Source organism: Onychostruthus taczanowskii, unplaced genomic scaffold (assembly GCF_017590055.1).
Source record: "Onychostruthus taczanowskii isolate IOZ18803 unplaced genomic scaffold, ASM1759005v1 scaffold66, whole genome shotgun sequence".
Taxonomy (NCBI): Eukaryota; Metazoa; Chordata; class Aves; order Passeriformes; family Passeridae; genus Onychostruthus; species Onychostruthus taczanowskii.
In genome coordinates, this window is record NW_024504344.1 from 2,227,068 (window position 1) to 2,243,533 (window position 16,466).

The 16,466-nt window shown below is 42.1% G+C and overlaps 1 protein-coding gene across 2 annotated transcripts in view; it reads right to left on the bottom strand.

Annotated features, from left to right (window-relative positions):
* Window positions 1-491: 491 nt before the first annotated feature.
* The window catches only part of TRAPPC9 (trafficking protein particle complex subunit 9), a 431,865-nt gene continuing 415,890 nt past the window's right edge, over window positions 492-16,466 (bottom strand). For both annotated transcript variants that reach the window (XM_041420836.1, XM_041420834.1), the window contains 2 exons: window positions 8,599-8,822; window positions 492-1,569 (listed from right to left, as the gene is read on the bottom strand). In XM_041420836.1, the coding sequence (XP_041276770.1) occupies window positions 1,390-1,569; window positions 8,599-8,822 (404 nt within the window). In that variant the 3' untranslated portion in view covers window positions 492-1,389. The remainder of the gene's footprint in view (window positions 1,570-8,598; window positions 8,823-16,466) is intronic.

Below are 16,466 nucleotides of genomic sequence, written 5' to 3' on the forward strand. Positions count from 1 at the left end.
AGAGAGCCAGAACTGAGCAGGAAGGGTCAGGCCAGGCGTTCAGTGGGGGCCCATGTTTGCATGAATTCTAAAGAAACAAAGAATCTGTAAAGAGGTTGTGCATGCAGATTTAGATCATGTAGAGCTAACTGGAGTGCCCCTGCCACATCTCGGTGTATCTACCCCCAAAAGCATACTACCACCAACTTTAACTGTGCATTTAAGAAAAGACTGAGATAGGTTTTAAACATATGGTCCACGAAATAATGTATTAATCATACAACCAAGACATCTCCCTGCTTTACATGGGGTAAAAACATGTCTCACTATACAAAAACATTATTCTGAAAAATAGGCTAAATTATCAGTACATTCAACAACTACTCTCACACTCAGGAATTCCATGGCCTTAACTGCCTAATAATTAAACTTAAAAAAACCCCAAACTTTAAGAAGAAAAAAAAAAAAAAAAAAAAAAAAAACCCAAAAAAAACCAGACACATTTAAAAAGCAGTATATTAGTATGAAAAATCTGGTAAAAAGAGTTTGCAAAAGCTCATGAAAAGTTATATTAATGATCATCTGATTAATTCTGGTGGATCTTTAAGAGTCTGCAAACGTTTCAAGTGACTGTGACTGTGCAGAACAGAACTGTGAAAGCCTAAATTCACAGCCAAGCCCTAGGCAGCCCAAAAGTTGGCTTATTTATTCTCTCAAGGACAAAAACTCTTTTGCTCTTCCTCACCCTCTCTCCTTTCTAGTTCATAGATGTGCCAAACAAAAGGCAGTGACTTTACCAGGAGCAAGTGGCACTGGGCTCAGAGGAGGGAGAGAATAACTTGGAGGCTGTTCTTACTTTCAGTACACACTAAAAAGCACCACTACTGCCATTTACTACCAAAGACACCAAATTCTCAGCAAACAAATGAACAAGAGCAAGCCAGTGAACAAATCTAATGGAGATCTATATCCCAAGGGAACATGCCATGGGTCCAGCATAAACCAGGAGGAATTTCATACAGATACACAAATCTCACTGAAAAATGATCAAACAGGATTATTTAAACAGAATTTAAGACCTTCAAACACATTCCAAAATTCAGCCCTCAAGACTCTTTCAAACTACTGATATCAATGGAGTATATTGAAGTATAATGCAAATAGTTTCAAAGGCTTTCTGAAAACAGAGGAAAACTTCATCGTAGTTATAATCTCTCTCTCTCCTCTCTCTCCCTCTGAAATTAGCTAAAGCAGCTGTCCAAATGACTATCAGCCAATCCAGAAAGTGTCCAGCTGTTCCTCCAAAGTAGAGACTGTGTCCTGGGGTTGGACAGAAACAAGCTGGGGTCAAGCAGAGGATGTGCCAAGCACTGCTGTGTGCTGTGGGTGGTCAAGTAGCACACAGTGCCTTTACAGCTTAGCTGGGGCCACGGGCTCTATGGCACGGATGTGGACACTGGGAAGGCAGAGCCAGGACAGAGGCAGATCCCTGCTGCAGTTGTCTTCATGGAATTTGATGTTCAGGTAGAAATCGCCCGTGTAGAGGAAGAGAAGTGCTCCAAAGTACACAGAGTCTTTGGTTGGCTTTACCTGGCAAAGAGAATACAAAAATCAGAACAAATAAACCATCAGCAAAGCAAATTAATTGCAGTTTGCAATTCATTAGCTCCTTCAAAGAGTCTCAGAGTACTCCAGATTCACATCTTAATAATGCTTTCATACAAAAAGGAGTAAACATCTCATCCCTATTCTAGTAAAAATGTTACTTTAAAAAATTAATCCTGTTATTCACTCAAGCAGTAAATCTGTGCCACAGCTCAAAACAGAATATGAACCTTTAGGAATCATTGATTCCAAACCCGAATTTGTTTAAGGTAGAGATCACTCTAAATCTCTCCTTAGACTGCATTTACCAACATCTCTATTAAAGTTCTAAATCATGTCTCTGAATTAATGTTAAATAAATGGTTTAAACACCATTTAACAGCTTAGCAATAAGTAAGTTCATTTTCACTTGTTACTGAGACACAATCTCGCTGCAAATTCTAATCAGGAACTTAGATGACTATCATTACAATAATGAAGTATAGCAAGAAACTTCCCAGAAACAGTAGCCATCCTGATTTTACTTGTCCAAATTAAATATACAGAGTTCACACTGTTTCTACATTTATGTATCTTCCTTCATCACAAATCCATCTACAATCCATATCTTCACAACAAATAATATATCTCAGTCCATCATTTCAGCAAGACACTTCAGTAATTTCTAACTTTAACACTCCCACCACTGTTCAGCATGTGATAATGTTTGAATTAGTATCTGCTTCCACAAGATGTTAAATCCAGTTTCAGGATGCCTAGAACTGAGTTACAGCAAATGCAAAACACCAAATCAACACAGAGCCATTCCACTGGACGGAATTTTTCCAAAAATTGTAAAAAGGCAACTTCATCCCAGTGGAAGAGTCCCATTAAAGGCTGAGGCTCTGAGACAGATGATCAGGGCTGTTCCCCACTACAAAAAAATTCATTATATGGCAAACTGGGACATGAACAATGGGGTGTGAACTGGGGAAGTGCTCATGGACACCGTTTGCTCAAGGACAACTTGCCACTGCTTAGGAAGACCAGAACAGGGATGATGGGAAGATCTTGGTGGGGAAGAGGGGGAAGGCCAATGATCAACAGAAGGTTTCAAGGGTGCAGGGAACTCCAGAATATTTCAGACAGCTGAAAACTTCCAGCCACCTTCCACGAGGCAGATCCTCTGTGGCTTTCAGGAGGGAAGGGAATGAGCTGTTTCCATTTTCTCCTGTTCTAGTTCTTTGGTTTTGGACTATCACTGCTGGGTTCTTTAGCCAGGAGACATCATCCTGTATCGTCCCCTGGGCTATCAGTCTGCTTTGTTGGACCTCCCTAAACTGGAAGAAGTCCAGAGAGGGGCCACAAAGGTGCTGAAGGTACTGGAGCAGCTTTTCTATGAAGAGAGGCTGAGAAAGTTGGGGTTGTTCAGCCTGGAGAAGAGAAGGTTGAGTGGAGGCCTCACAGCACCTTCCAGTATTTGAAGGAGCTACAGAGAAGCTGGAAAAGGCTCTCCATCAGGATCTGTAGTGATAGGTCAAAGAGTAAGGAGATCAAATTTACAGAGGGGAAATTTAGGATACATATATGGAAAAATTCTTTAGTGTGAGGGTGGTGAGGCCCTGGCACAGGCTGCCCAGGGAATCTATGAATGCCCCATCCCTGGAAGTGTTTAAGGCCAGGTTGGGTGGCACTTGGAGCAACCTGGGATAGGGGAAGGTGTCCCTGCTGGGATGAGATGAGCTTTAAGTTCCCTTCCAACCCAAAGCATTCTGTGCTTCTATGACTCTGAATTGCAGCTCCTGAAAAAGGGCCTGTCTGTTCACAAGCAGCCACATCCCCAGGCTCCCTTTGGTTTTGGTGTTGAGCATTTCTGCTGACCTACAGCAAACTTGTATCAGCATCGTGTCATCCACGTGAGGGATGAGAGCAGCCCTGAGCCCGTCCTTGGTATCTCCCCTCCTCACTGGGTACAAGCCCCTGCCCTCTGGCACTGCGTCTGGACACCCAGAACAACATCCAGCCCTGTCCCCTCCTGCTCCCTTCCCCTTCTCCCAGGGCTGCCTGCCTGATTTCTGCCTCACTGGAGGTGAGGTGTGGACTTTCCTCCAGAGGCAGGCACTAATGCCAGCAGTGGGTGCAGGCAAAGAGCAAAAGAAGCCTCCTCGGCACCCTTAGCTGCTTCAAGCTCCTGGTCCATTTTTCCTAATGTGGCTGCACCAGGAAGGAATGTCTGTAGCAGCACAGCTCAGAGCCCTTGGCAAGCAGGAGGGTGGCTCCAGGCCCATCAGCATCAACACCAGACATCACACTCATGGTTTGGGCTCTACCCACATCTGTTGTGCCACCACCACTGTATCAACACTTGTGTTTTGGAGAAGAAACAGGGAAGCAAACTGAGCTTGAAACCTTCGCCTTGCTCAAGTACAAGTGGCTCTGCAGGAGTTATAAGATTTTTCCTTCAAAACAGCAACCAGCTTTGGAAAGTAAGGCTGAGTATTCAGTGGGGCTGCCTACGAACATCCCCAAAAGATCAGACATTCAGCTGCAGCAGTCAGGTCAGTAGAAGGTCACATCCAGCCCAGCTGCTACACCAGGCACAGGACTAATTTTGAGGTTAAACCTACATTTAGGAGTCCAAGGTATCCAAGCTCCTATTGTAAAAGGAGGATACCTAGTCAATGAGACAGTGGAGCAGACACAGAATGGTCTCCCTAGGGAGCAGAGCCAGAATAGAGTTGCCTAAACACAGGTAATGGGATGGGCTAAGGCACAGAGACACCTGCACAGGACTGGGAAGATGCCCAGGATGTCTTACAGGATTTCTGGCAGCATCTGGTGGCTACCTGGCTATTTGGTAGGATACCCATAGCACCTGTATGGTGGCAAACATCTACTTTTAGGCAACTGAATCTCAGCCCTGTGTTAATGAGCCAGGTTCTACCTGCTGCAGACCACACCTCCATGGACCCCTGGTAACCCCTCCTCATTCAGGTGTCTCAGTCTGGAACTGAATCCACCCAAACATGTGTAAAGTGGATCTCCACATCTAAGCCAGCTGTTCAACACAAGGATTCACCTGATCAAATGCAGAATGAGGCAAAATGTTCCCTAAACTGCCTAAGCTCTGATGACTTGCTCAGCCACTCAGAGTGGCCTGTTCAGGTGGTCACCTCTGTAGCTGGAAGGACACACCACCCCAGTGTCAGCCTGCAGTGCCTGACCCAGCTCAGCTACGAGGAACACAACTCGTGCCTGACCCAGACCAAATTCGTGTTGTCCTCCAGTCCAGCAGCATACAGCTCTGCTGGTGCCACTGCCCCAGTCTGTGCCTGTGTCTGTTGAATCATTCATCAGGATACTGACATTCCTGAGCCAGGGCAGAGTTAAAATGGGATTTTATTAAAATTCCACCATTCATGGAAACAAAAATGAGCAGCTTTTACCTCAGAAAATAATGATCGAAAATCAGGGGAAAAAAGTCCACATTACTCCTTTGTTCCACCAAGATAGAAGAAAAATTAAGTTTCTAGTTGCATCCTAATCCTTCCCTGATTTAGGCTACCATGTGGGACTGCGATTGCTTAGAACTAATTACTACTTATTTATACTGCTGTAGTACTTAGGGAGCTCAGTTGGAGATTAGGGCTGGTGCCAGCTACTGCTCACTGCCCCAAAGAGTTTACAGTGTGAATAAAACAGTGCCAAGAAAAATAATTTGTTCCAGATGGGCCACAGAGGACCTGCCAGAAGTGAGCAAATGTTCACCGTGGCTTCTGAGCTGATTCAAAATGACCATCTACTAATGAATTTCTCCTCATCTCCCACTACCAATCACTTGAGTTTGTGTGTGATAACGCACACAGGAAAAACATCCTGCTTGAGGATAAGTAATGGCACAAGCAGGGACAACAAGAGAGGATTAATTGCTGAGACTTACAAGATTCTCCACAGAAGGCAATATTTTTGGTTTTAATTTGGCAAAAAAGCAACTCTGTCTGATCAACTAATTATTCAACAAAAAACAGAGGTAAGAACTAAGAAAATTTAATAATAGGGCAAAAGTTAAACTTTATGTTATGAAGCAAGATTAAAAAAATAAATAAATACACTGTATTTTAATCTGTAAGTTCCACTATGTTAACTCATGTTTCAAAATCACCCACTGAATAAAAAATGTCAAATATTTAAGTCATGATGGAGAAAGTCACTTTTTCTGTCAAAAACAGAGAAAAGTAAGGTTAGCCAAATTAGAAGTTGTGCTTAAAAATGCAGACTTTACTTAATTTAAAATGCATGGAAATAACTCAATATCCTTCAAAATTTTCCACAAAAGACTTTGCTTTTTGAAGTACCATATCCAGCAGAGACTTTGTGACACAAACCCAGGTTGCTGCAATGAACTGAGGTAAAAGCACAAAGAGGTGAAAAAGCATCATTACATTACTTCCAAGATAAATCTCCTAACTTGGACTTCAAGCCACAAGAAAGGGAAATACAAAATTGTGTAACTTTTATTCTTTCAACAATTTATATGCACACTGCAAAGCAGCATGTGCATCCTGAAAATTCCCATATATGTCCCTTGTCTTCCAGGTAGCAGCAGAAATTTCTTTGAGACTTTTTATTCTGGAATCAAAAATAACAGTGAATTTTTGAGCATGAGACTTAAGATTTAGGAAGGCAGAGGGATCTGCTGGGGGTTTTTTTGTACCAATAATGAAGATTCTGCATGACAACAGAGTGAATTTTCAGGGTGTGAGGAGTATCTGCCCTTGCTGCAATACCTGATGCTCCCACTCGTTCTTGACCACGCACCAGTGATACACCAAACCAGACTTGATTCTCCATCCTTCCTCCCACCTAGCTCAGCCCTGCAATAAATCATGTCAGCATCCTTGTGCCTGTGTCAGTGTGAAGTCAGCCCAATTAACTTAAACTGCTGACCAATGGGGTTTTTGCTAAACTGGACAACTTTGCACAAAAACAAGTTCTCACAGTGTCTGTCCTGATGGGCCTGCAGGGGGAGAGGGGAGCTTCTTTCACAAGCAGCTGGGAAAGGGCAGCACCTCAAGCCACTTCCACTAAACATGAAAAATAGTCAAGTGCCCATGACCTTGGGTTAAAAAAATGATGGGGACATTTTTAACAGCTTCCATACAGCAGCACTGAGTTGAAAACCAGCAGGGAATCTGGTACAGTATCTCAACTTTTGTTTACAAAAAAGAGAAACTCTGGTTGTCTTTCATCTCACCCAGCCATGAGCTTCTTTGGTTTTTTAACCAGTGCTTGTCTGACTTTTGGCCAAACTCAGAGCATAAGCACAATGCTGAGCATGGTTGTTCTTCCTTGAAGCATCAAAAGCACAAACCAGGGCTTCCCCTCATCCCTCCCAAACAGGTGTGACTTTCTGAAATCTATTTTCTATTCCTAAATTAGTTATTATGAGGGAAGAAAGGGCTTCTGGCACACATAAAGGACTTTCTTCCACAATCAGGGCTCTACACCCCAAAGAAGGTGACCAAGCACTTTCCCTAGGCGCCTGTGTAGCATCAACACCACTCACAGTGAAATGTATTTCTTGTCCAAGAGCCGACATTTTTGTTCATTTCACCTTTTTGTGTGGAAAGGAGGACAAGCAGCAGAAAACAATTCTATTTTTAACTTCTTGGGGATTGTGTTTACAGGAGAAATGTCAAAATACTGAGCAATGGGGCAAAGGCAGGGACCGTAACGTATGAGAAGGCTGCCTGGGCAGGCACCAGAGATGTGACCTCCTGACTTTTTGCCCCGTAGGAGACTCAATCAGAAGGTAAGAATACATCACACTGACATCTCCCTTTTCCCTCATTAGCCTGGAGGGTCAGGCCCTTTGGCAGCTGGGCATCCAAACACCACCACTCTGATTAAAAACTCCACTTTGTCAGAACCAGAGTCAAAGAAAGCCATCCCTGGATGATTTCTGTTGGCATATTTAAATTATTCAGCTACAAGAATGCAGTTAGCCCCCATTAAAAAGCAAGCTGATGGTATATTTCATGCTCATTAGCTTTTAGAAAAATTTTCTTCTGTGATGCGTAATTGAAAAATATGCATGGTGACTATCTCTGTGATTAACCTTTAATTTCTTTCTAACTAAAGTTCACTTATATATTTAATTTTGACAGGTACATTTTATTACCAATCTGAAGAGCTGACCTAAACAAAGGTCCTAAGCACAGTCCCAAACACTCACCCCATTCTTCATGTTTATTTCATGAGGTAAAGGAAATGCTGCTCATTCCATTCTGCAGCATTGCCTGCAAATTTTCATTCCAGGTATTTTGTTGTCGTATTTTTGGGAGGGAAGGATGTGAGAGAGAGTAGCGTTATCTATATTTTCAGTGTCTTGCCTTAGAAGCAAAATGCTCCTAGACTTGAATTTTCTAGAGAAATTGAGAGAAAAATCATAATCTCAATTGTTTTAAAAAGGGGCTCTTTTTTTTTTCCTCATTTTATGCATTTTTTATGGTTTTATAACAGTATGCTAAGCATCCAGGAAATGAACCAGCTCATCAGATTGGCCATTAATGCTTAGCATTTTCTTTTTGCAGTCTGTTGTGTTTCCTCAGGACCTGACTAGAATTGATTTGCTGAGTTCCTTGGCTCAGCCTGGGGAATGTTTCTTATGGACTAAAGAGAAAAAAAAAGTTATTTAAAATCTATTACTGCAGGCTGTGCTAGGTGGCTCAAGGGACTGGCAATATGGTATTGAACATTCAATCTAGGGTTACCCGTTCACCTTCAGCCAGATCTGGAGTGACCAGAAATTGCAGCCTCTGATAATTTACTAGTGGTTTACATGGTAGGAAATTGCAGTCTTAAACCATTTCAGAGAGACCATTCCAAATGAATGCAGCAGCCCTGTTAGCAATAGCTGCCATAATCATGGGGCTTCCCAAAAATTAATCTGCTTTGAAATGCACAATAGAGTAGCGAAGCCCCTTTCAAATGCACATCACTAAAAATCCTGACACTTGTGACCAAACTACTCACGGTGTCGATGTGGAAGGTGTTGGACCCCACGAAGGTGATGGCATCCTGCAGCTCGTAGTTGTGCACCCCATTCTGGTAATCCTGGTAGGGCATCATGGTCAGGGCAAAGGGCCCCACGCTGTGCTTGCTCCAGTTGGTCAACTTCACCTGCAAGGGGACAGGATCCCCCACCTGGCAGGTCACCACGACGTCGCAGTCACAGACCTTGCCATCAACCAGGATGTCTGCAAATCAAGGAAATGAGTCCTCATTAGGCTGGACACCTGCTTCAGAAACAGCATTAATCTTGACAGGAGGCTCAATAAGAAAAAAGTAACCTCAATGAAATCAGGAGCGTGGGACAGTTAATTCTGGGAGAGAAAAGCCAATGCTGTGCTGTTGTGCACCTGCTTGAGAAAAAACAGCTCATGAGGGCCTGATATCTGTCCAGAGCTGTTGAAAGAGCCATGAAAAAAAAACAATTATGATCTATACACATGCACCAGAAGATGTTTTTTTGACCTCCTCCCTTGAAGGCCAAAGCCATAGACCATTTCTCATGGTTCTGCAAATCAACCGCGCGAAGTGAAGGGAAATACAAACAGGAACCATCAATACAAACAACAGCTAGAGAGATCCAGGGCTGGAGGCTCATGTTCCTGTGTTACAGCCAGAATAAATCCTTCTGTGTGGAGGTAAGATTTTGGAGCAGGACAGACATTGGCAGAATTCGCAATGTAATGCATAAATTATAATCCAGATCATAAGGAAAAGAGGGATTTTAAAATTATACTGGAGTACTACAAGCTTGTTCACTCTTTGCACTTTAAATCACTCTGGGATTTCTATTTTTAATTTTCTACTTTTCTTTCCCTTACTGGGACAGCAGAAAATATAAAGCCTCTAAATTGGTTACTGCTGGGACAATGACAGCCAGAGTAATGTGTCCATTAACCTTGCCCATTTGCTTATACAGAACCAAAATGTTTCATTACCAACACACTATGAAATTGCCAGTCCAATTCCCTGCTCTGAAAGGGTTCCCAGTTGTGCAGTATTACTGTATTTTTCAGATGAGGGTTATCTCCAATGCACTATTAATACAGGAACATTTCTATTTCACTACGGGTTCATGTTCAGAGATAAGAGAAAGCCCTGGGCACCTGTAAGAAAGCATCCTTTGTGTGAATACCTATCCCCACAATCTCATATGCCCATGAGGCATTTCCATCACTCCTGCTCCTCCTTGGATGGTTGCCTTTTGACATACATCATATTATTCCTCTGCATTGGATTTACATTAATAATACCCCCTCTTCAAGGAAAGACACTATTTTTATGCTTCAGGTGTTTTCACAGAAAAAAAAAAAAATTACACCAAAGGGATTTTTTTTTTTTAACTTAGTTTTATTTTGTTGCCTTGGACAAAAAGTACAAAATGATGCATGTTCTTGTGATGCCCTTTAGCCTGGCAAACTGAACAAGCCTCAATGCAGCCACTGGATAAAAAACAAACTAAAGTTATTGCCAAAGAATAAAAAAGTTCAGAAAGGAACATTTATTCCAGAGGTCAGACCAGCAAAACTGAGGTACTCAGATGAAAACCTCTCCTCAACCAAAGATGCCCAAATGCAGCAGCATCAGATACAAGAGGTTTAGCAAAAAGAGCACAGAAAAACCCTTCAGTGTTCAAGCTGAAGCTATCCAAAAGCAGTGTTGGTGTCCCAGTTGGAACAGCCCCTGTTCCAAAATTTCCTTTTTTTTTTTTTTTTTTTACAATTAGAACACTGTTGAGGAGTCCTGGAGTGCTGTGTCCAGTTGTAGCTCCTCATTACAAGAGAGACAGGGACACACTGGAGAGACTCCAACACAGGGTCATGAGGAAGATTAAAGGACTGGAGCATCTCTCCCATGAGGACAGGATGTGAGCACTGGCACTGCTCGGACTGGGGAAGACTCCAGGGAATCTCAGCAATGCCTGAAGGGAGGGTGCAAAGAGAACAGAGCCAGGCTCTTTGACTCAGTGCTGCCCAGTGGCAGGATCAATGTGCACACACTTGTGGTGTCTACGAGAGTCTCCAGGACCAGGGAAGAGATTAATCTCTCTATGTTCTCAGAAGGTTGATTTATTATGATATGATATGATATATGATATGATATTATGTTATGATATGATATGATGTGATATGATATTATAGAATGCTATACTAAAACTATACTAAACTCTAGAGAAAACGATACATCAGAAGGTTTAATAACAATCAACAATAAAAACTTGTGACTGACTCAGAGCCTTGCCACAGCTGGACCATGATTGGTGATTAAGAAAAAACAATTCACATGCTGGATAAACAATCTCCAGACCACATTCCAAAGCAGTAAAACAGGGAGAAGCTGAAGCTTCTCAGCTTCCCAGGAGAAAAAATCCTGGCAAAGGGATTTTTCAGAAAACATCACAGCAACACACACTGAAACAGAGCTTCCCTCTGACCATCAGGAAATAATTTCTTTACTGTGAAGGTGGCCCAGCACTGGCACAAGCTGCCCAGGGAGGTTGTGGAGTCTCCATCCCTGGAGATACTCAAAAGCCATCTGCACATGGTTCATGGCAAGTGGCTTTAGGTGGCCCTGCTTGAACAAGGACAGGACCACAGTGATTTCCAGAGGTCCTTGCCCATCTCTGTGATTCTCTCAAAGGAAGTGATAATCACCACTGCATCTTAGGGAAGGGCTAGAAAACCTTTATAGCATTGGATTTCTGCTGCAGCAGCACACTCTAATGCCATGGGCTGTCCTGCCCAACATGCTCAATCTGCTTCCTGCAGTATTGCCCTAAGATCATGGTGGTGAAGTAGGGGTTATAATGGTGTCCCATTATCAGGGATTCACTGATTTGGTTTCCTAAAACACAAAGAATGTGTCTCTGTGGATAACCTTTATGCTTCCCTGTCTCCTGGCACAGAGCTGAAGTCCAGTTGCTTCCTTCAAAAGCAGTGCATTTATATAAATTCATTACTTTATATCAGTTCATGTTTCCAAGCTTCTCCCTGCAAGGCGACTCCTTTCATTAACTAAAAAAAACCCCAAAACAACAACCCACTTGTTTTATGCTTCCTCCATCCAGTGGGTTTTACTGTTGTACAAGGGTGAGATCCCCGGACCAACAGAAACCTTTGGAAATACTCTCTAAGCTTAGTGGATGAATCTATATTTTCAAGCTGCTCATCAATTGCCTTTTAGCTTGAATGGTCTGCTGTAGGAATTGTAAATGAACATTTTGCCCTCTATCTCTACCTTTGTATCTAATAATAACTCAGAGCCTTTCTTTCTAATATCTTCATGAGAAAATAGAAAATCCAAACAAAAGGGAAGCATTTAAGTCTGGCTCAACCAGATTAATTTTTTTTTTCTCACTTCTAAAAAAAAAAATAAAAAAAAATTAAAAATCAATTCTTTTAGATTGATTTTAGTGTGTGTGTGTGCACATGTGTTTGTGTACGTATTGAGAGATAATTTCCTTCCTTCCCAGAACACACTTCCCTCCTGCAGTACCGGAGCCAAGGATCTCAATGAGATGTCAGATGAGAGAGCACACATGGCTGGCGTGCAAAATGCTATGGAAAGGAGTGTTTAAAAACAGCCCCCTTTCATCAGGGAGAACAGCTTGGTTTGACAGGCAGCTTTACTCCCTTCCTGATACAGAAAACATCTCATGGACCATACGGATTTGCTTTAATATTTTCATCCATGAGCAGAGGAGAAGCCATGTGCACAGGGTCCCGTTTCTGCAGATTCAGCTCCCTCACACAGATGGCATATAAAAGCTGAGACTGCTCACACCACTGCTGTGAGAGTGAATCATTACTGGCTTCAGAGTACAGGATCTCTGAATCAAAAGATGCAGTCACTAGCACAGAAATCAGTCGTGGCTGTAGCTTCATCCTACAAAGATTCAGATACGAGAGAAACAGCACTTGAGAAAATTAGAAGGATCAAGTTTAATTCCAACTGCATACATAAATTGCGTTTTAAAAGTGGCAGCATAAAATCTGGATGACAGAAGGGGGGGAGCATAAAGACCTAGCAATCTCCCAAACTCCTTTAATTAAAAAATAAATCATTTTTGAAGTAATGCAATAAGCTAATAGAGTGCTGTCCTCCCCACCCCTTTTCTTGTTCATTTACCTACAATGCCCACTTGTGTTGGCATCCTTGGGTACCAAAATTACTCTGCAGTGCCTGACAGCCACGATAAAAGGACAGACATTGTCTCTGCCACACATTAATGAACAGGCACGGGGCCATTCTCTTTTCCCTCTAGGACCTTCCCTAAGTGATTATTGTATCAAGTGAGAAAATGTTATCCAACACATTTTGGAAGGTGGAGGATGAGGCTGCTACAACCACTGAGAAGGGTGATTGGAAAGCCTTCCTTTTTTATTGACAGCCTTTGCCAAGCCTTTTAGGATCTCCATGAATTAATCTTTAAGATGGAAAAACTTCTTCATGGCCCAGCTGATGGATGATACTTATTGACACCACACTAAGTCTGTGAGAGACCATTACATAAAAATAATATATCAGTATTCTTATGATGTCTTTTAGGACCTCAGAACTCTCAAGAAAAGCGAATGAATGTTACTGTCAGGAAGAAAATTACTATTCCACAAGAAAAACATCATTTACCATCACCTGCCAGGTGCACTTCTGTCTACATCACCCAAAGGAGCTGCTTGGAAATGAACACCAAACATTAATAACATTTTGTATTATTTACTCCGCTCATATTAACACACAGTAAGTTGTTGTTGCCACTTTGTCAAGTTCCCATGCGAGAACTCATTGGTCCCTGTGTACATCAAGAGTCCTGAGTCATGGCTAATTGCATTTTCACACCCAAGTCCCTCTTTGCCACTGTCCAAGTTTAATTTTGGAAAGCCACATACAAATACATTTAATCACAGTGGAAGTGCATATTCCAGCAATGGTTTCTCTTCTCACTCATTTTTTAACTGATTCAAAAAAAAAAAAAACCAAAAAAACAAAAAAACAACAACAACCCAGGTTGCAGAGAAAGGCAGGGTGGTTTTGCTGATCTTTACAGGGGAGGGATGGAGAACTTTTCATTGGATATTTCCCTTTAAACTGGATCCCCAGCTGATGCACATGCACAGGCCTCTGCCATTCTCTGCAGTTGGGAACTTGGCCCAGGACTCTGAGCAAACACCACACAGATGAATGGCTTTGTACAAACAAGTTGGCCAACAAAACTCAAGGCATGCTCAGATGAGTAAATATTGCTCACACAAAAGGTAAAAGAGATCTTTAAAGCCAGAAAAGCAAGTCTTGCCTAGCTTTGCTGTTATAGTTAGGGTACTCTGTCAACCATTGCAATTGTTAATTAAAAAATACTAATTTTACTCATCTTGGTCGGTGAACCAGGGGAGCCATGGCCTGGGGAGTGGAGAGGAGCAGCAGCATCACTGACATCTCTGGATATTGTCCATCAGGGACTTTGATGGAGGAAAGCCAAAGACCTAGAGTCCATGCTAGAGTTGCTGCAATGAAGATCTCATGGAATGGTTCAGTTTTTCTGTGCTCAAAAAATCTAAAATGCCGATTAAAATGTTTGTCCAGGCCAGCTTCCCTTCTAATTGTCTTAAAAGAACACAGAAAGGGCCAGCCACGATGTCTGAAACAACTTCTCTATATTTATTTTCTTTCCCCTTAACCTTTTGTGCAAGAGTATTTGTTCAGGACTTTGCAAGGAACTTAACAATGAAAAGGGAATTCTTTTTGAAATCATTTATTCGGAAATAGGTTTAATCAATTCTCTCCATTTCTGATCTTACTTTTTATGCATGTGCAAGAAAAGATCAGAAAGGAGGAAAAAATCTGTACTACAGGCAAACTCTCTGTACAGAGCAGTTCCTGCCTGTCTCCACACAAGCGAATTTCCCATCCCTCCCCTCATGCTCTGTGTCAAGTCAGCATCAGATTTATCAGCCTGGTTTTTGGGGCAGCTCAGAGGAGCAGGTGACTTGTGCCATTCTATTAAGATAACAGGATCCCTGGATTTTCCTGTGTTCCTCTAAAGTATGAACATAAACACTATTACTGTTTTCCCTCTTTGCACTTGTTCTCCCTAATGTAGACCAGTTTCCTTTCATTTTCCAAACCATTCCTGCAAATTATTTGCACACAGAGAGGCAGATTTGGTTACATTCATTTGTGCATGATGAGGTCCTGCACTTTCAGAGCTGAATACATCCATACAAAAGATATTTCTATGAATATAGAAACTGTGTTCCCTGTCACTTTCATCAGGAAAATGTTGAATGGTTATTTAATAACACAAGAGCCTCTTAGCTACTTGCATTAAACCTTCTGTCTATGATTTGGACCTGCTCCCTGCACCAAACCTGAACATCTTAATTTGGAAGAACATCCTCATATTCATTCATTGTTATACTGACACAATGGTGAGGCAAATCCAGCCCCTGCTGAACTTCCCTGCAGTCAGCAGTACCAGAGCACAGAGGTATACAGATGTTTGTGTTGTAACAGGTTCAAACTACACAGATATCTCACCTTGTCAACCACTGCTAGTCCTGTCCTAAAAACTGCCTTTATAGTCAAAGCCTGCTTCTCCAAACCCCGTGGACCTGAAGAGTTCAGCTCCTCTTTGGGTCAAGGCCCTTGAACAGTGATGAATGAAAAATACAGAAAAGGATGTGAACAAACCATTGCAGCTTCCTGCAAGTACCAACAACCCAGAGACCTTCAGCCAACATCGGGGCATGAACCAGAAAACAGGAAAGTTGGCAGAGGATGGGATAACTGGACATGAATATAGGCTAGTGAAAGAGACAATTGCTTTCACAAAACCTCTGAGCTGCCCCGTTCCTGGCAGACTTCCCATTCCCAAACATTTCAGAATTAAATTAAGGACACTTTTTTTGCTCCAAAACCAATTAAAAAGAAAAACACATTTAAAATATAGTTCTAGCAACAATAAGAAATTAGTGCTTGATTATTGTCCGTGTTTTCCTATTTAATCACTCTTTTGCAGTGCCCAGTATGCTGATGACAGATCCCAACTGGTCCCATTATCTTTCTTGCCAAATTGTTCCCAGTTTGTGTCTGTTCTTAACTCTGTGATGGCAACAGGCTGAGGATGCTGCAGCATCCCCTGGAACTCGCTTGCAAAAGGATTCCTCAACCTTGTCATTTGCCCTGAGTAAGATTTCTTCCTCCAAATCAGTGCAATGTTTATGTCCAATTTTAAACTCCAAGACACGTGACCAGCATTCAGTTTTAGTGCTACTCGATCTCAGCTATGAACATCTAAATGTGGTACAACCTTCTTCCATTAATTCCAAAAAACGGGGTTACACTGGCTGAGGAGGGAAGCATGAACGTGACTCGTGCTCTGGGGTTTGACTGCCTCCAGCTTCTGCTTGGGATCTTAAAACCTGAATGCACATTAACCACAGATTTATTTCAGAAATGTGTCAGTTCGGTTTAACCTCCCTGGTTTTGGTGGGAGTTATTTTACTTCACACATGCCTTTTATGACAGACATTTCTCCTTCGCTAAGAAACTGCTGGCACATGGATGGCACCTGCTTGTCTCATCCTCTGGCAGCCAAGATAACCTGTGATTTGGTGCTTTGCCCAATTTGCTATCAAGTGAAAATCACTTCAGAGTTATTCTGCTTGTGCCCAGTCCTAATCTAGATGCACAAGGGCAGATCCCTAAGATTTTAAGATGCACAAAGCTCTGTGTTTTCCAGTAAGCCTGAGCTCCTTTAGATTTATTTTAAAATATTCCATGACATGGCCCCAGCTTGCTGAAATAGTCTCATTTATTAACATGGGCAAATCTTT